The 20,625-nt window shown below is 36.8% G+C and overlaps 2 protein-coding genes across 2 annotated transcripts; both read left to right on the top strand.

The window, feature by feature from the left end:
* Positions 1 to 2,125: 2,125 nt before the first annotated feature.
* On the top strand, positions 2,126 to 10,259 carry LOC115926391 (N-lysine methyltransferase KMT5A-A-like). The gene is made up of 5 exons (XM_030991068.1): positions 2,126 to 2,537; positions 5,898 to 5,994; positions 7,341 to 7,494; positions 9,846 to 10,206; positions 10,248 to 10,259. Exons 1-5 carry the CDS (start codon positions 2,505 to 2,507, stop codon positions 10,257 to 10,259), a joined length of 657 nt encoding a protein of 218 aa, XP_030846928.1. The 5' UTR covers positions 2,126 to 2,504.
* On the top strand, positions 10,160 to 15,488 carry LOC105439934. The gene is made up of 3 exons (XM_030991774.1): positions 10,160 to 13,015; positions 13,503 to 13,613; positions 14,502 to 15,488. The coding sequence occupies exons 1-3, from the start codon at positions 10,309 to 10,311 to the stop codon at positions 14,777 to 14,779; spliced, it is 3,096 nt and encodes a 1,031-aa protein (XP_030847634.1). The 5' UTR covers positions 10,160 to 10,308; the 3' UTR covers positions 14,780 to 15,488.
* The last annotated feature ends 5,137 nt before the right edge of the window (positions 15,489 to 20,625 follow it).

Here is a 20,625-nt window from a genome sequence, read left to right as displayed (position 1 = left end):
CTTTCCTATACGAGCTGGAAAGAGCACTTTGCATCAAGGTAAACACCATCTCGGTCTGTATAAACATCATTTCCCCCTTTAAAGGTTGATGATCCTGATTTATTAGAGCAGAAATCAAATTTGCCCGGGGCGAGCAAAATGAAAATCTTCTCTCTGTAAATAGGCGGTGTTAATTCTTGATTCTTGCGTACAAGTGTGCGGCCACTTAAGAGCTCAAACCCGGGTTAACATAAGAGATGCGTGGTACTTGCGGTCACTCCTAGTTTTATTAATTAAATATTCTCCCTCGATATTTTTTGGATGAAAATAAGGTGTCATATTGACCGTCAGGCCCAGGGGGTGGGGGAGGGGGCATTGTCCGACCATTGTCCGACGCCGCTAGACAAATTCTGGACAGGAATCTTAAGTTGATGGGTGCATCGGTGGACAGAGGTGGAAAGGGGTCCGATGAAGGTATTCTCTCCATTTTCAAGGGCGTAAATAGAACGGGGGTGGGGTGGGGGGTGGGGGGGGGGGGTGACATGAAACCCCTGAAAATCGAAAACCCCATAGTTCAAATCGCAAAAATTTATAATCTTTTTTATCACATTAATTTTATCTTCATTAATTAAAACAAAACACCATATAGTTGTCTTTTCAGTCTATTTGATAGGAGTTCCTTCATCGCAAATCACGTTTCATGCTTGAACCGACTCCACACAATGCTAGCAGAAAAATGCACTTTACTAATTCACGTAGCTTCCACACTCACAAAAAACAAATAATTAATGTCCAAGAAACATATAGGGGCGGACATGTACGAGGAAAACGGTTTGTAAAAATACACACATGACATGAGGCCTTAACACCCCATCTCTCTCTCTCTCTCTCTCACTCTCACTCTTTCTCTCTCTCTCTCTCTCTCTCTCTCTCTTTCCCCAGCATCTTTGTAATTTTCTCTCTATTTCCTTCCTACTTTCCTATCTCAATATATCTTTCTTTTCCCCCCTCTCCCCCTTATATTATATCCTAATATGGAACATAGAGGTCGATACAATTATATCGCAATATCTCACCCCTTCTCCCCTCTCTCTCCTTTTTAAAATTTTTGTTTTACCCCCACCCTCTTTGATTGGTATTAAGACCAAAGTCCATATTCATCAATGATTTGTTTATCTTTACTTTAGTAATAACTCCGCAAGAAGTAATCAGGAAGTTGAAATGTTTGCAATCTTCATACTTCTTCAATAGGATGACTCATACAACTTCAATGTAAAGTCATGACGCACTGGTCTGGTAGTGTTATTCACAACACCATTCCTTTCAGCTTATCCCGGTAATAACTGAGTAAAGTACTTATGGTCAATTGGTCAAGGAGTCAAAGTTGACCAACTCCAAGGGTTTATCCATAAAACAGGGAATTAAAAACTGCTCTCCAGCAAGAGAAATATAAATAGGCCTACTCATCTGAGTGAAAGAGAAAGAGATTTAGCAATATTCATCAGAGAGAGAGAGAGAGAGAGAGTGAGAGAGAGGGGGTGGGGGACTCATCAGAAATCAGAGAACATTCAAGTCACGCAATAAGACTTGGTCTAGACTTCATTCATCGTCGCGGTTAACATAATATTCTATGCTCTATACATCAAACCTGTCTACAGCGACCGCCCAAGTGTAACACAAAAAGTGGTCTTTGTAGACAGGTTCCTTTAGTACATGTTTCAATGAGAAACCAATCTCAAGGGGGGGGGGGGTGAATGTGGTCCTTGTAGCAGGTTTGACTAAAGCAGGTTTGACTGTATTTTAATTCCTATCAACTTGTGTCTTCATTCCACATGATTGACTCTCTATACTCGTAAGTTAAATCATCAGTACTGGGATCAGTACCCATCACTTCTTCTCCCACTCCGCTGTTTTGACGAGATGACAGAAAGAGGGCGCTATTCGGATACAAATTCGAGCAGTATTGATCGCCCTTCGGCATGACAACGATGAAATAAATTGAACTAAAAATGCTGTATTTCCAATTCGGACGGATATATACCTTTATTCAAACATAAATACGCCCAAAAATGTTATTAGAAATGATTGATTCCTGAATATATGTGAGTATGTGAGTGCGTGTGTGTGTGGGTGCGTGTGTGTGTGCGTGTGTGCGTGCACTTGTAATGACCGTCAATCGGGGAGGTTCATATGAATACACAACTTCCAACTGTGGAGACACAGCAAACCGTGGAGCTCCACAGTTGCAGAATCATTAAAACGAGATTTAAATCAGCTTTGGGACATCTCAGTAGTACCCCATCAACGTTCGGCTGCGATTTAACTCCATCCCCGGTTTCCCACTTTGGAGTCATAGCTTGCAGCCTGAATATGTGTATTATTTTCCGATCTCAAGAATAATATCAAGTGAAGAGCGCCAGCATGAGGATACACACTGCACAGTCTGTATCTTATTAGATGCAGCGCATGCGCAGTGCTGGTGCAGTGCACCTTGCGACGTGCCTGTTAACGTATATGGACATGTCATGGCGGGATTAGTACAGCCACAACTGGCAAAAGTAAGTAGAACTAGTCTAGATCTAGAAAGTTTACTTTCATTTTTAATCCAGTCTAGGCCCATTAATATTCTATCAACTTTTTAAAGAATTCCTTAGGCCTATAGATCTAGTTCTATTCATGATATTGGGTACAAAAAACTCATAGGCTACATAGATCTAGATCTAATCTAGATCTAGATCTAAGTAAGATGTAGATCTAGGCCTAACGTTAGGCCTAGCCCTAGACTAGTACTACTAGTCTAGGCTACTAGTAGTAGTAGATCTAGGTCTAGTATAAGTTCTTCTTAGGCCTAACTTTAGAGTTAAACTAAAGGAATATCTAGTAACGTTAGATTCGAAGGTCTATTTCACATCAGCCAGATTTAGCCTAAATGTGTGCATGGGAAATGTGGAGCCATACTAGGTCTAGGCCTAGATCTATCTGTATATAACTCACATGGGCCAGATGTGTATAAATGTGTGCATGGGAAATGTGGAGCCATAATAATCTGGGTCAGATGTGTATAAATGTGTGCACGGGAAATGTGGAGCCATAACTAGATATAGGCCTAGATCTACATGGGCAATATGTGTTTAAATGTGTGCATGGGAAATGTGGAGCCATAGATATATATATATTACACATGGGCCAGATGTGTATAAATGTGTGCATGGGAAATGTGGAGCCATATATATATATATATATATATTACACATGGGCCAGATGTGTATAATTGTGTGCATGGGAAATGTGGTCCCATGTTTATATCAACTATTTAAGGTGGATTGAAGATTTATAAATGTGTGCATGGGAACTGTGGAGCTATTATACATGGGCCAGATTTGTATAAATGTGTGCGTTGGAAATGTGGAGCCATATCTATATATTTTATACATAGGCCAGATGTGTATAAATGTGTGCATAGGAAATGTGGAGCCATATATATATATATATATATAATGGGCCAGACGTGTATAAATGTGTGCATGGGAAATGTGGAGCCACATCTCTATATATATATATATATATTACACATGACCCAGATATGTATAAATGTGTGCATGGAAAATGTGGAGCCATGTTTAACTGAACTATTTAAGGTGGATTGAAGATTTATAAATGTGTGCATGGGAACTGTGGAGCCATTATACATGGGCCAGATTTGTATAAATGTGTGCATTGGAAATGTGGAGCCATATCTATATATTTTATACATAGGCCAGATGTGTATAAATGTGTGCATGGGAAATGTGGAGCCATATATATATTGATCTACATGGGCAATATGTGTTTAAATGTGTGCATGGGAAATGTGGAGCCATATATATATATATATATTACACATGGGCCAGATGTGTATAAATGTGTGCATGGGAAATGTGGAGCCATATATATATATATATATTACACATGGGCCAGATGTGTATAAAGGTGTGCATGGGAAATGTGGAGCCATATATATATATATATATAATGGGCCAGACGTGTATAAATGTGTGCATGGGAAATGTGGAGCCATATCTATATATATATATATATTACACATGACCCAGATATGTATAAATGTGTGCATGGAAAATGTGGAGCCATGTTTAACTGAACTATTTAAGGTGGATTGAAGACTTATAAATATGTGCATGGGAACTGTGGAGCCATTATACATGGGCCAGATTTGTATAACTGTGTGCATGGGAAATGTGGAGCCATATATATATATATATATATATATATATATAATGGGCCAGACGTGTATAAATGTGTGCATGGGAAATGTGGAGCCATATCTATATATATATTACACATGACCCAGATATGTATAAATGTGTGCATGGGAAATGTGGAGCCATATGTATATTACACATGGGCCAGATGTGTATAAATGTGTGCATGGGAAATGTGGAGCCATATATATATATTACACATGGGCCAGATGTGTATAAATGTGTGCATGGGAAATGTGGAGCCATATATATATTACACATGGGCCAGATGTATAAATGTGTGCATGGGAAATGTGGAGCCACATATATATATTACACATAGGCCAGATGTGTATAAATGTGTGCATGGGAAATGTGGAGCCATATGTATATTACACATGGGCCAGATGTGTATAAATGTGTGCATGGGAAATGTGGAGCCATATATATATATTACACATGGGCCAGATGTGTATAAATGTGTGCATGGGAAATGTGGAGCCATATATATATATATATTATACATGGGCCAGATTTGTATAAATGTGTGCATGGGAAATGTGGAGCCATATCTATATATATTATACATGGGCCAGATGTGTATAAATGTGTGCATGGAAAATGTGGAGCCATATATATATATTACAAATCGGCCAGATGTGTATAAATGTGTGCATGGGAAATGTGGAACCATATATATATATTACACATGGGCCAGATGTGTATAAATGTGTGCATGGGAAATGTGGAGCCATATATATATATATATTACACATAGGCCAGATGTGTATAAATGTGTGCATGGGAAATGTGGAGCCATATATATATATTTATTATACATGGGCCAGATTTGTATAAATGTGTGCATGGGAAATGTGGAGCCATATCTATATATATTATACATGGGCCAGATGTGTATAAATGTGTGCATGGAAAATGTGGAGCCATATATATATATTACAAATGGGCCAGATGTGTATAAATGTGTGCATGGGAAATGTGGAGCCATATCTATATATATATTACACATGACCCAGATATGTATAAATTTATGCATGGGAAATGTGGAGCCATATATATATATATATATTACACATGTCTATACATTTGTGCATGGGAAATGTGGAGCCATTTATATATTACATATGGGCCAGATGTGTATAAATGGGTGCATGGGAAATGTGGAGCCATGTTTATCTCAACTATTTAAGGTGGATTGAAGATGTATAAATGTGTGCATGGGAAATGTGGAGCCATATCTATATATATTACACATCAGCCAGATATGTATAAATGTGTGCATGGGAAATGTGGAGCCACATTTATTATTGCATATGGGCTAGATATGTATAAATGTGTGCATAGGAAATGTGGAGCAATCTATATCTATTGCAAATGAGTCAAATATGATAAGATGTGTGCATGGGAAATGTGGAGCCATGTATTTACATGACCCCCTTGATGTACATCATAATGGATGTGTTTCATAATACCTCATGATTTTAACAAATAATATAATAAAATTGAGCATGGATATGAGTAGCAATATTTTGGCAAATTCCAGTATGATTAGGGAGAGGATGTGGGGGGGGGGGGGTGTAATATTTAGATATTTTCTTCCAGCTTGCTCACAGCTGTGTTTCTGCATAATATTATTAATATTTACTTGACCTGTTTCAGAATCGGATTCTCAGAAGTCAAACCAGACAGACAGTTCCAGATATTTTTAGTGAAGTTGATCCTGAAGGATTTACAGTGAAACAGCTGCCTGACAAAGGTGAGTGAGGTTACATACATGTACATGTAGATTGTATTAATAGTGAAAATTCACTGTAGCATAGATATCTAACATTAATATGCTCAATAAAATATTGATTCAGAGCTAGACTATGCAAGGAACGCCTGGTATGGTTCTTTGATCACACCTCATCGCCTATTGTCTGAAAATCACCAGCTCTTTTCAGAGTAACTTTGATACCCTTCGCAGTTAAACAGGTCAACTTCTTTAGTAAAATCTATACCCTTTCTGTATATTTCATTAATTTCATGCAGTAGAATATTTGATATGCTTTCCCTCATATTTTTCTGTTTTTATAATCTTAATTCAACACTTAATTGCGTGAAGCAGTCTTCAATGGCAAAGTGTTGAAAATAGAATCAATTACCACTACTGCATTTTCGTCTACAAAATACTCAATAATCTAGCCCCTTATTTAGAATCTTTTGGTCATAATCGTCCAGTTTACTTTGTTACTTGTCATTCTACCTTAAATCCCTTATTTATCCTGAAACCAAAGACTGAATTTAAAAAACGTTCTTTTTCTTTCACTGCTCCAAGCATCTGTAACAATCTACCGACTCATATTCGCACGGAAACTTCACTCCAAATGTTAAAAAACCAAATTAAGTCACTCCCTCTATCACTTTAATGCATGCACTGGTACCTAATGTTATATCATGACTTTTACCATAAGTTAGTTTTGTTTGTTTGTCTGTTTGCAGTTGTGTAGTCTATTTTTACGGCATGTGTATTTTTTAAAATATTTTTTTGGTCATTTTTCTTTGTATCAATAATATCTTAAATGATATTTAAGGCCTTTTGTTCATTTTGATCTAGTTTTTATTTTTTTAAAGCTTTTTTTTTAATGTTTTCTACAATGTATTCTATTTTTTTGTAAATATTTGTATGTACAGGGCTCTTTTGTAAAGCAGGAGGTATTAAACTTGATTTGGTTAAGTGTTTAAAGGTTAGACCTTGAAATGAATTTTAATGCCTCCTCATGGGGTTGAATGTCAAAAAAAAATTAGAAAATCTAGAGAAAACGTCATGTTCATCATGACATGCATGACACTGTAATTTAATATCTGCAGCATACTAATATTAAATACAATGTGTTGCTTACAAGTCTGCTTGATGGCAATGTGACCAAAAAGACACACAAATGTTATTTAAAACTCAACCAATTTTGAAAATAAGTGCCTTCTTACAAGTACGAGTCTGAGTTACTTATCACACCTGAGCATTATCTTAAATGACAGACAAATATACTTGTAACATCATATTCACAATGTTTAAACTCGCATGATTGATCTCATGAAGATTATGTATTTCTTCAATCACAGGTAGAGCAGTCTTTACCACCAAAACGTTTGAAGAGGGAGAATTCCTTTTGTGGTACAGAGGAGATCTGGTAACCAGAGATGTGGGGGAAAGAAGAGATGCAGACTGTGAAACTTGCTTCAGATACTTTTTCACATGGAAAGGGACGAAATGGTGGTAAGTCTACATACTATGACGACTTGATTTATTGAAAAGTATATTTTGTAATGATAGGTGTTGAAAACAAACCTAAGGCTATATGCTTATGACGTAGTCGTAAACATGTGGGTTGACAGGGCAACATATTTTCTACCAGTGGTTTTTGTTTTTTCCCTAGAGAAAGATCGAAAGCTAGTCATATCTGTCAAATTCTATTCCGTGCTTTTGAATAAACCCGTGGACTGACCACATACAGTACACATACATTTTTCTGCAGAAAGTATCAATACGGCAAGGACAGCATAGAACAAATATGCAACTTATATTCTTCTCTATCTATTCAAACCTGTTTTAGCTATCATACAAAAAACACACAATCTTACCAATGACAATTATTCAACCTTGTCAGTCCAACAGATCATATTCCATTTTGGAGAGCATAAAATGAGAATATAAAACAATATTTGGTACAAATATTGGATATAAAAGAAAGGTGCATTACACTGAAAAGTCCATGTTTTTTTTTTGTACACTCCACATTTCATCTTACAGATGAAACAGATTCGGAAATTTCTATGCAACTTGCACCACCTCCCTCTCCCTCCAGTGAAGTTTTAAATGATGAAACAGATTCGGAAATTTCTACGCAGCTTGCACCACCTCCCTCTCCCTCCAGTGAAGTTTTAAATGATGCTGGTTCATCAGTTCCCTGCAATATGTCATCGGAAGACTCTTTTTCTACTCCCCCTTTCTTCTACACCTCATCTTCACTTCAGTCTGATATTACTTCATCTGTTCATTCATTACTTCCCCTAACACCTCCCCGCACCCCCCAATCAACCCCTCACACAACCCCTCCCTCAACCCCTCTCCTAACCCCTCTCCCAACCCCTCTCCCAACCCCTCCCTCAACCCCTCTCCTAACCCCTCGCTCATCAACTCCTCATTCAACTTCTTCATCTGCTTTGTCTCCTCCTCTCCCTTCCCATCCTCCTAATTCATTTCTTTCAATGTCTGTTGTCCAGCGTCATCCTCGCATTGTAGCTGTATTTCTCATTTCGCTACTCCTGCTTGTTGTCTTTATACATCTTCTGCTTTTAATTTCTGTTATCCTTCTTTGTTAAATGTTCATCATTCATTTTGTAATTTCCCAAATTTCCTCTTCTTTATAATCTGGGAAGATGATCGGAGATGGGCCAACATATGTCAAATGGTAAGATTTATTGAAAAATCATTTGAAAACTTGAGAACAAAAATCATACAGTTGGTAAACATAATCTTCATTGAGGATGTAGTTTTCAATGCACAATTCAAACCCTGCATTGGATTTCCTGCTTTCTTTGCTCATTCTAAAATAAAATAACACTGCATACATGTTTGGTCCGTTTGATATGAATTCAGGTTTGTGCTAGTAGCCACTTTTTATATTGTATTCTTTATTTGCTTTTTGGAGCTACGTTCCACTTTTAAAGATTAGATAGATTATTTTCTTCTTTCCCCCCTCATTCTACACGTCTGTTCTTGTTTATCATAATGCTTTTTTTCCTTTTTCCCATGCTATTTTTTAATCTTTCCTCATCTCTCCCTCCCTTCTTCTCCTTGGACTCATCTTTCTTCTCCGCATGTTCCTTCTCCCCTGCCGAAGCCTTCTTCCATCTCTCCCACCCGGTGTAAACATCTTGTGGATAGATATGTCCGAAATTGTACATTTTCCCTTTAGTCTGTTGCCTCTCCTTGCCCTTTCCCCAATTTGGTCGCTTCTCTCTCTTTTTTGTTATTTTTGTTATACCATGTAATGTCTTTGGCTCTCGTATTTCAGAGGGTCTTGAGAGGATATATTTTGTTCGCAATGCTGTTGCCCGTGGCTTGTAGGGCGTGTCGTTATTCGACCTTTGTGTGTTTTTTTTGTTTTTTTTTGTTATTTGTATTTATATTGAAAAAATCTTCCACGGTTAGTTCGTCGTCTTTTTTCGCCTCGGTACTCTTGTCTGATGCACGGTGACATTTTGTAGCATTACAATTTTAAGGCAAATGAAAAGTAAACATATGCATGTTTAATGTTCATGATATTGGTTATGATTTCCAATGCCTACATGTAATGTTACCTATTTGTTTCCTATGTTACTTGTATTTCAAATTTCCTCCTAAAATTAACCATGCGTTAACAAAAATCATGACTGTAACGATTCTTCTTTAAGTGATACCCTACTTGAAAAGTAACAGTTAATCAAATAATATCTGACAACAGAGAAAACCTAAAGTGAAATCACAAATTGTAACCCACATATACTTGTATGTTTCAGTGATTCATTGTAATTTTAAACATTGATGAATCTAATGTTTTCATTTTTTTTCAATTTCATTTCCAGTAGGGATGCATCAGTCGAACCAACTAAACAACAACTGGGACGACTCGTCAACCATGGTTGGAGGGGTGAAGTCAACAGCAGAATGAAGATTAGAGAGAACCCTCACAATGAACCAGAACTGGTTCTCTTCTCATTGAAGAAAATCAAAGAAGGTGAAGAAGTGTTATATGATTATGGGGTGGGAGATAATTTTGTATTCCCAAGTCCTACTCAATTACACAGTGGAGTCCAAGATGAAAAACCTGAAATTCTGCAAAATTCTGCAAACCTCCCACCAGACCCAGAAAAAGTTTGTTCACCATTCGCCGAGCCTGCCACACAAGAACTACTGGAACCAGATGGAAACTTTTCACAGTCCAATGTTCGAGCTGATGATGATGAAACATCTGAAGATCGATGCAGAAACCCCCCTAATAACGAAACAAATTGGGAACCATCCCCTAAGCCTGCCACACAAGCTTTAATGGAATCAGATGGTAAGATTTCACAGTTCAGTGTTTCAGCTGATAATGATGACACATGTGATGATCCATGCCGGAACCCCTCTAATAACCAAGAACATTGGGAACCATCCCCTGAGCCTGCCACACAAGCGTTAATGGAATCAGATGGAAAGCTCTCCCAGTTTGATGTTCCAGTTGATAATGATGACACATGTGATGATCCATGCATAAACCCCCCTAATAACCAAGTGCATTGGGAATCATTTACTGAGCTTGCCACACAACCTTTAATAGAACCAGATGGAAACCTTCCACTCTCCAATGTTCTAACTGATGATGCTGAAACATCTGATGATCTATGCAGAAACCCCCCTAATAACGAAACAAATTGGGAACCATCCCCTGAGCCTGCCACACAAGCTTTAATGGAATCAGATGGAAAGATTTCACAGTTTAATGTTTCAGCTGATAATGATGACACATGTGATGATCCATGCATAAACCCCCCTAATAACCAAGTGCATTGGGAACCATTTACTGAGCTTGCCACACAACCTTTAATGGAACCAGATGGAAACCTTTCACTGTCCAATTTTCTTGCTGATAATGATGACACATCTGATGATCTATGCAGAAACCCCCCTAATAACCGAGAGCACTGGGAACCATTCCCTGAGCCTGCCACACAAGCATTGATGGTACCAGATGGAACCCTTTCACAAAATATTTTTTCAAGTGATAATGAGGACACATTATCTGACCATAATGATGATAGTGATGATGATCCAGACTATGTCTGTGATTCTCAAGGAGATTCTGACTCTTCAGGGAAGACTTCATTAAATAATTCTCAAGCATCATTGCCTAAGGCTAAATGTACATCAATAAATGGCATCACTCGATCACTGAAATCTCTGTCATCAGATCAGTCATTGGAGGCATCATCAAGATATGGAGGCATTGATGCTGACCATGAGGGGATAACTGTGATGAAGACCAACAATCAAGGAGGGCGAAAATATGACAAGGTAGCTTATTGCATGATGTGTGAGAAGCCCCACAAAAAACTTCCTGATCACCTGCGGTCACAACATTCCAATGAAATAAAGGTGGCTCAATACATGGCAGCAACGAATCGAAAAGAAAAGGATAAGCTATTGACATTGATAAGAAATAAAGGAAATCACATGCACAACTACAGGGTCTTCGAAAAGGGTCATGGAGAGCTTGTGGTCGTATATAGACCTTCTTGTGAAGCAAAGCCCCGTGATTATCAGCCTTGCAAAGATTGTTTGGGATGGTTTGCGAAAGCCGAATTGTGGAAACACCGCTGCATTTTGAAGCAAGAAGAGCCGGCTAAGGAGCAAAAGAAAAAACGAAGAAGACTATTAGCACAAGGTCGACTCTTGCTTCCACCAGTGCCCTGCACATCAAGAGATTCTATAACACACAAAGTACTGAGTGGTCTCAGCGATGATGAAATCAAGGCCTGCATTCTAAATGATCAGTTGATTCTAGAATTGGCCAAGGTGTACTCTAAGAAATTGGGCCATGACGAAGAACAGCACAACCACATCAGATGCAAGTTACGAGAACTAGGAAGACTTGTACTTCAGTTCAGACGTTGCAGCTGCAATGGCAAGGCAAGTCTGACTTCCCTGATATCACCAAATGGTTTTATGACTGTCTTGAGTGCTGTCAAGAAAGTGGCAGGCTTTGATGAGGAGAACCACTTGTTCAATACACCAAGTCTAGCACTTAAGCTGGGACATACCTTAAGAAAGGCTGCCTTTGTGCTCCTGAGTAAGGCTTTGATGGACAGAGATGGGGATGACATGCAGAAACTTGTAGAAAAGTTCATCAAGCTGCTGGACACTTGTTGGGGATCTGAAATCTCTACTCATGCTCTACGAACTTTGTACCAGAGGAAACGAAACCAGCCCAAACTCCTACCCCTAACGAGTGATGTTGTGGCTTTGTCAAGACACCTAGAGGTACAGGCTGAACTTTGTGTAGACAAACTGTCATCTGGGACCGCAATCGAAAACCATAGCACATGGAGAGAACTCAACAAGACCATGCTGGCTCATCTCATTGTGTTTAATAGGAGGAGACAAGGGGAAATCAGCAAGATGACTCTTGATGACTACAATAAAATCAAGAAAGGTGAATCTCATATGGTGGAAGGACAACTAGAGATGCTGAAAGACTGGGAAAAAAATCTTGTAAAGTTTCTCTGGAGAGTTGAGGTAGTAGGAAAACGTGGCAGGACAGTGCCGATCCTTGTGACAGACTCCATGAAATCATGTGTAGACACCCTTGTATCCCACAGGGAGGAAGCAGGTGTAAACCCAAGCAACAAATACCTGTTCGCTGTAGCCAATAGTGACACTACATCTCATGTTCGAGGGTCAGATGCTCTCCGTGAGCTGTCAGAAGCATGTGGAGCACAAAATCCTTCAACACTTCGATCCACAAAATTACGGAAGCATGTAGCTACCATGTCACAACTAATGAGCTTGAGGGACCATGAGATGGACGCCTTAGCAAACTTCATGGGCCACGATATTAGGATACATAGGGAGTATTATAGACTGCCAGATGCTGCTATGCAGGTGGCCAAAATATCAAAGATCCTGTTCGCCATGGAGGGAAAAGCTGGGAACCCGGTCCAGCTGATTGGCACTGCAAAAAGTCTGGATGAGCTTCAAATCAAGTTAGATGAAGGTAAATTTGTGATGAGGGTAGAATTATACAGTGGGGATCTCAATTCAAACCCTAATGAGATGAGAAACATCATGGCGAGGGATGAGTGGGATGAATAACAAACCATGTAGCATGTACTAATTTTAAGAATCAAGTATTTCTGATTTCCACTCAACTTGACAATTATCAAATACAAAATATGTAAATTGATAAACATGCTGCAACATTATTGAATTAATGAAAAGTGTTGTTTTCAAATGAACCATGCAGTTAAATATTCCTCACTATATTGTGCACTTGTTTGTTTCAATTTATTTAGATTAGGGGTAATTAAGGCATTTGTTTGACTCGATCCACACATGTGGCATATACCTGGTGCCAATTCTACCATGTTGTATTTAGAAATAATTGATTATATTCTTTTGTTTTAAATTACAAGTATGTTTTCTTTGCAGTTGACCCAGATTTTCTTTTTGGTGAATATTATTGATTATTATTTTATGTACAGAGATCGACACTGGAGAACAGGGACCTGAATCATGTGATGACAATTGTGACAGCGATGTTGATTCTGGTGATCATGATGTCGAACGTCAGCTACCTGGATGCTCCCAAAAAGGTATGACTTTAAGTCCAATGAGAGCATCTAAAAAAATTCTTTTTGCAAACCTAAATGTTAATTTTGCCTATTGTACCGCACTCTCAATCATCCTCAAAAGCCAAAGTGAAACCAAACTTTTTCCTGTTGAAATCACCACGTACCAATATTTGTGCATTTTGAATTGTTAAAAATTATAGCACAATTATAATTGTAATGTAGCCTCACAAAAAGCCTGTTGCCAATGACGGAGAAAATCTATTAGTGAATTTAATTGGTCTCTATATCTAAACTTCTCTAAACTAAAAAAAAATTGTGTACATACAATAATATAGACTCAGAAAGTATTATGTGATCGTGGCCCTTTTGTTCTAGACTGGGAGTCAGGGGTTGTCAAGGTAATACAAAATGTACTTTTTTTCATGCACACAGCAATCACTACAATATACTAGGAAATGGATGAAAATGGAGGCAGCCAGGAGCCCCTCCCAAATAAACCCAAAACTGAGCTAGATTAGCAAAATAAATGACCAATAGAAACCGGGTAGAATATGTGAAACATAACCCCATCTGTCATGACACTGTCAGATAATTTAAAGACTTGTTTGTGCCCGACTCCCCTAAACGGTAGATGCCCATAATTTCACGAAATATGAGCTTTACAAAATTATATGATGGCTTTCTTCCCGCAAAAAAAAATCGTTTAAGTGTATTCCTCCCAGGATCACACTCTATTCTGCATCACTGCAAAAGAGGATTTAAATATTCTTCCTCTCCTTCCATCCTCATAACAGTAATGCACTCTTCAAGTTCATGGGTCAGAGACTCAGAGAAACAGTATGTGATACTGCATTTATTATTCTGCATAGTATAATTGCAACATTTTTTTTTGTTATTGTCTTTCATTAGGTACCAAAAGGCAAAGGCAAACGCAACATGTACTGGAAGAGGTTGATGAACAGCCAATAAGGAAGAAACGAAAGACAGCATGGAGCGATGCGGAAAAGTCGGCTGTCCAGAGACGTTTAGGAGCCTTTATGACTGTTCATTCTAAGCTACCTGGCAAGAGAGCGATAGACGAATGCTTGAAAGCTGAAGCTGTGCTGAAACACAGAACGTGGGTCAACATCAAAGACTACGTAAGAAACTCGAAGGTTACCAAAAGCAGAAAAACACAGCCTTGGTAAAAACATTCCCTTTAATATCAAATCACCATTTTTATATTGAATACACACATGCTTTTGTTTTGAGTCACCAAACTGCTGAAAATGCTCATAAATTACAAGGCATGTTCTTGTTATTACAGTCTAAAATGTGTATTCTTTTATATTTGGTTTCTCCATGTATTCATAAAATGTTTACCCACTCTACTGGCAAAGGATTTGTTATTTTGAGGTTTTATTATCATTTTTGTAGGCATCCGGCAATTTGTAATTGTGTTAGGGTCTTAGTGGACCTATGCTTGGCCACTCCCAGATATCAATGACAGGGAGCATATCGTTTAGGCAACATGTACTGATTACAATGAGAATTTTGCAGCATGAGTTGGAAATTCCTATTTGAACAAGAAAAAAACCCATAGATTTTTTAACGAAATAAATCAGTGGAAGTTGTAATCAAACAGTCAAGTATTTGTATTTACATACCATAATGGCAGCATAAGAAGGCAGTAGGGGAATTGACTAGTGTAATGCTTGTACATTTGTGACACAATTAAAACTTAAACAACATTTATTATGAGAACACGTTCAGTATAGTGTATTAATATCATCATCAAGGGAGAGTGCCCTTATTATGTGTAAAGGGTGCCCCTTTTCATTTTGGACAGAACTTGTGTTGTTTCTGATATTATTATGGGGTTGTACTAAACACTCGGGTCGCGGCGCGCTGAAAAACACTCGGTCACGGCTCGTTTGGCCATCTTTTTTTAAGTGTCTTCAAATCGGCTTTTTAATATAAGGGGGAAATCTTATTTCAAATTAGCGACTGTTTTTACACTCGGGTCGCGGCTCGCTGGGCCATTTTTTCAATGATGTCTTCAAAGGGGATGCGTGGGGAAATTTACTTTAAAAACGAAGTTGTAAGTTGTGATTGTTTTTTGTTCAATGATAGACAAATAAGAAGATTATAATTAAGGCTGACATCGGGAAAGACAAATATACTAGGTGGGTAAAGTGGATTTTAGATAAAGTGTAATAGTACATAGGTATATGATCTATTAATATGATAGAAACAAGGAAGAATGGATACAGTGAGAAGATGAATTGTGGGAAATTAAGAACTACCAAGAGAGGAATACAAAAACAAAGAATGAAAGAATGAAATGAATATTTCCATCATTCCTTGTAATATCCTATCAAGTCTTATTCCTCGCTTTATTTTCATATTTGTCAGTCTTTAAAAAATATTCTTTCTAAATTTTATTCTACCCCTTTATTTCTCATCTTTTTTCTATCATGTAAATCTTTATTTCCTCCACTCTTTTCTTTATATCTTTATCACTGTTAAATCTGACCAATGAATTCTTTCAATTCCCTTTTTATTAAATATTTGTTTTCTTTCATTCTTTGTTTATGTAATCCTCTCTTGTTAGTTCTTAATTTCCCACAATTCATCTTCTCACTCTATCCATTGTTCCTTGTTTCTATCAAATATACAGTTCATTTCCCTTGTAGTATTACACTTTCTCTAAAATCCACTTTAATCACCTAGTATTTTGTCTTTCCCAATGCCAGCCTTAATTCTAATCTTCTTATTTGTCTATCATTAAAAAAATAATAATCACAACTTCCAACTTCTTTTTTAAGAAAATTTCCCCACGCATCCCCTTTGAAGACATCATTGAATAAATGGCCCAGCGAGCCGCGACCTGAGTGTAAAAACAGTCACTAATTTGAAATAATATTTTCCCCCTTAAAAACCGATTTGAAGACACCATTTTATTTAAATGGCCAAACGAGCCGCGACCTGAGTGTTTAGTACAAGCCATTAATATGGGATAGTGTAGAGATAGAATTTGTACACTTTTGTTTAATTAGCAATGCAGTAGTTTGTGCAGATTTAGTATAATTGTGGCAAAAAATAGAGGGGGAGTCAATGATCAGTGCCCCCTTTTAAAAGTAAACCGAATGTATGTTTGTTGTGAATTAATAAGAACAGATCTGAATATTATTCTCAGATTTCGCACATACATAAAATATGTCAATTTAGTGTCTAAGCACTAGACTATAGATGATGGTTGTAATGTGAATAATTAGTTGTGATGGGGGTCGGGGACCCAAAACCTTTTTTTTTTGTAATACCTTTGCAACAAAACAAATAAAAAGGGCTATAATAAAGGGTTGGTTCCAGTATAATCATATAAACCTACAATATTAATATGATTCACCTTACTTCTTGCTGATTCAATTTCATCCCTGGTCCCTTTTTTTTGGGGGGGGGGGGGATTTGTGATGTCAGTGAGTTCTCCTTCATTCTTCATCATTGTTCAAAAGTTGGCTTCTCCAACAAATTTGTATTGCGTCAGATTTGTGTTAAATGTATAGCACACAACTAATGATGATGCTATGATAGGAATGTAAAAAACAGATATGCTGTGTAGCTTTTTTAACCTTAGGTACTGTTAAACTCTACGTAATTATGTTCATCAAACTAATATCTGGAATCTTTTTGTAGTTGTGATGGGGGTCGGGGACCCAAAACCTTTTTTTTTGTAATACCTTTGCAACAAAACAAATAAAAAGGGCTATAATAAAGGGTTGGTTCCAGTATAATCATATAAACCTACAATATTAATATGATTCACCTTACTTCTTGCTGATTCAATTTCATCCCTGGTCCCTTTTTTTTGGGGGGGGGGGGATTTGTGATGTCAGTGAGTTCTCCTTCATTCTTCATCATTGTTCAAAAGTTGGCTTCTCCAACAAATTTGTATTGCGTCAGATTTGTGTTAAATGTATAGCACACAACTAATGATGATGCTATGATAGGAATGTAAAAAACAGATATGCTGTGTAGCTTTTTTAACCTTAGGTACTGTTAAACTCTACGTAATTATGTTCATCAAACTAATATCTGGAATCTTTTACATCCATTTTGCCCCCAAATCAAACTCCATCATGTTAAATGGTATCTTTGGAATGTACTATTGTTACCACTGACAAATATTCATATATAATATTTGAGAAACTTGGAAAAATGGATATTATTAATTTTGTCAGACTGAAAAGGGAATTATCCCTCAAATACTAACGCATTCATATTTATATGTATCACATGATTTTACAACAAAAGAAAATACAATGGTATATAAATCAGGACTTTCTAGCAAACTGTGTGGTGTGCTAGTACTCTACCTAGGGGCTGCTATTTTCTTAGAGAGCAGTAGTGACTCTTGACCTTCAGTTTCAGTTTAGTTTCATTTATTTCACACTAAATAATTTCGAAATTACATGTGAAAAAAGGAACTTAATCAAAAGCATATAGCTTGTAGAATTTAAGTTCCTCAAAATAATGTTGACACAGTGTCATTCATTATAAGGTAGAAGTATGATGATACAAAATCAGAGTATACAGATAAAACAATGAAATGATATGGATGATGGATGTAAGAAAGAAGAGAACTAGGAAGGGAAGGTAAAGCATGGGGGTCAGGAGAAGAATGAGGAGAGAGAAAAGGAAGTTTTTAGAATAGAATATTCAAGGTCGGGAGTCACAGTCCAGAAAAAAATAGTATACTTGTGCATTACATGTACAAATTTAATACTAACAATTTGATATGTTTTTTAAAGCTGCAACAGTTCTTAAGCTATTTGAGATTCGGATCAATGGTGCTTCAGTAGTTTGGTCCTGTGTATGAAATAGTTTTTATGGCGAAAACTGCCCTGGTTAGGGAGGATGATAGTTTGTACGTGTTGCCTGTCGTGTTTGGTATGTGTGTAAAGCATCATTTTTTGTAAAGCGTTCAATTATGGCTGATGGGAGTATTGCTAAATAACATTTAATTATTTTTTTTGTTTAATATTCAAGGAGACTTTGTTTGCCTGGATCCAAGAGAGGGCTTTTGGCTTTCTTGCTGTGTGTTTACAGCAGTGGGCTCTTTTTTTCTTCATTTCTAGTTATGAGTTATGTTGTTCAAAGTTGTTACAGATGTTATCTTTTGTTTTCATTAATTGGTTGCTTAATTTCTTGTTATGGTTTGAGGTGGGTTTTGTTTTTAGGTTTTAGAATTCTAGATTTTTTTTAGAATCCCTGGGGATTTTGCGGTAGTAAACCCCATTTATTTAAGTGGCAGAATTCATTTTATGCCTCAACCTTTCATATCATTCCAAACACACAAATATACTATACATGTGTATAAATTAAGGATGGCCGGCCAAGAATGAACAGTAATATGATCTGTTATTTTAACAAGACCTCAAAGAAATCATGAAATATGCGTAGGCTGAGTTGATCAATTCTTCAAGTAAATGATATCAATATCATCTATTTTGCCTTCGTTTGTATTCTAACCTCATTTTCTGTGGCAATGTCAACTTCACAATATTGCACCATTCTTTTACCCAGGTGATGTTAGAAATAATTCTTTATTCGTAATCCCAATTATAAGACATTTTTCTACTACATGCATGTTTAATCTGTAGATTTTTGCAAATGTGGTGCAATGCCTGTGGTTCAATTGTATTGATTGGTACTAATGCCCTTTTTATGTACACGTTCGGACTTAACTCCTAATTGCATATCATCGCTGGACGTGTTTAACTTGTCTCTTGTAAATTTCATGATTTGCATGTGCCTTTGAAGACTGTCAAATAATTGTATCGAAATAAAGTATATTTTACAGAAATTCAAAGAAGATAAACTATTGTTTATTACAATTGGCATTTATTTGATTCTATCTCGTCTTTTTCCTCTGTAGTACAATACACCTGCTGGTGTATGAGATATTTATAGAAATAACATGATAATTTTGTGATTTTTGTTTTCCCTCTTTAACATAAGTCATATTTTAAAATTAAGAAAGAAAATGATTTGCTAGATAATACTGCATAGTTTTAAAACTGTAATTATATCCAATTTTATAGTGGCAAGTATGTATATGTTTGCAGGAGGTGTGTTAAAGAATTTAATAGAATTCGAGGATGAAAGGAAAGAAAATATTCAGGGAAAGTGGTTTGATACCACATTGATCGAGGAATTGTTAAAACATGTTGAAAAAGATGACAGTTTCGTCCTTAAATTGAATGAAGATATAGTTAGAGAGAGAGAAAGAGAGGAGCACAGGAGAAAGTTTTGCAAACTTTTTGTGTGGTGGTGTCATTAAGTTCCGTTGGTACGTACAGTGGAATTATTAAAGTTAATTTCCTTCATTATATCTTTCCCAGCTTATCTATTAATAATTTCAACGTGTGCAAGCACTGTAACATCATTTGCGATATAGTGATTCCTTACAGTTAAAATAATGAAGACATATCAGTACGCAATATAGTACAAACAAGCTCAATCTTTATTTTGTATATGTGTCTTCTTTCTTCAAAAGACATAAACGTTATTCACAAAACATAACATTTTCACAAGTCGATACGTCAAAATGCAAACATGTATAAGAAAAGAATAAATGTTACAAACATATTTTGATGATAGTAAGAGAACAAAAGGAATCTCATACCAAGAAGCAATGATATTAATCCAAACTCTATACCACTAGTGATAACGATTAATTTAAAAACATTTACAAATATGAATTGTATTCTTTCCTTGAATTGCCGAAATCTTCCCCCTCCCCCCGAAAACAAAAATAAAGAAATATAAATATCCTTATGATAGAATAATGGTTTTTATATACATGGGGGGGGGGGGGGGGGGGCTAGAAAGAACGGAACACCTGCGATCTACAATTACAACTTCATCATTGACCTAATTCTTACTTCATTAAGAAGATCATTCTTTTTCGAAATGATAAAAAATGATGTAAAGATCATCAACTTTGAGTCATTATGTCATTGTAATTGGAAATATCCGGTTTTCTTTCTTT

Source organism: Strongylocentrotus purpuratus, unplaced genomic scaffold (assembly GCF_000002235.5).
Source record: "Strongylocentrotus purpuratus isolate Spur 01 unplaced genomic scaffold, Spur_5.0 spur5_scaffold_2, whole genome shotgun sequence".
Taxonomy (NCBI): domain Eukaryota; kingdom Metazoa; phylum Echinodermata; class Echinoidea; order Camarodonta; family Strongylocentrotidae; genus Strongylocentrotus; species Strongylocentrotus purpuratus.
This window is presented reverse-complemented; position numbering and strand designations above follow the sequence as displayed.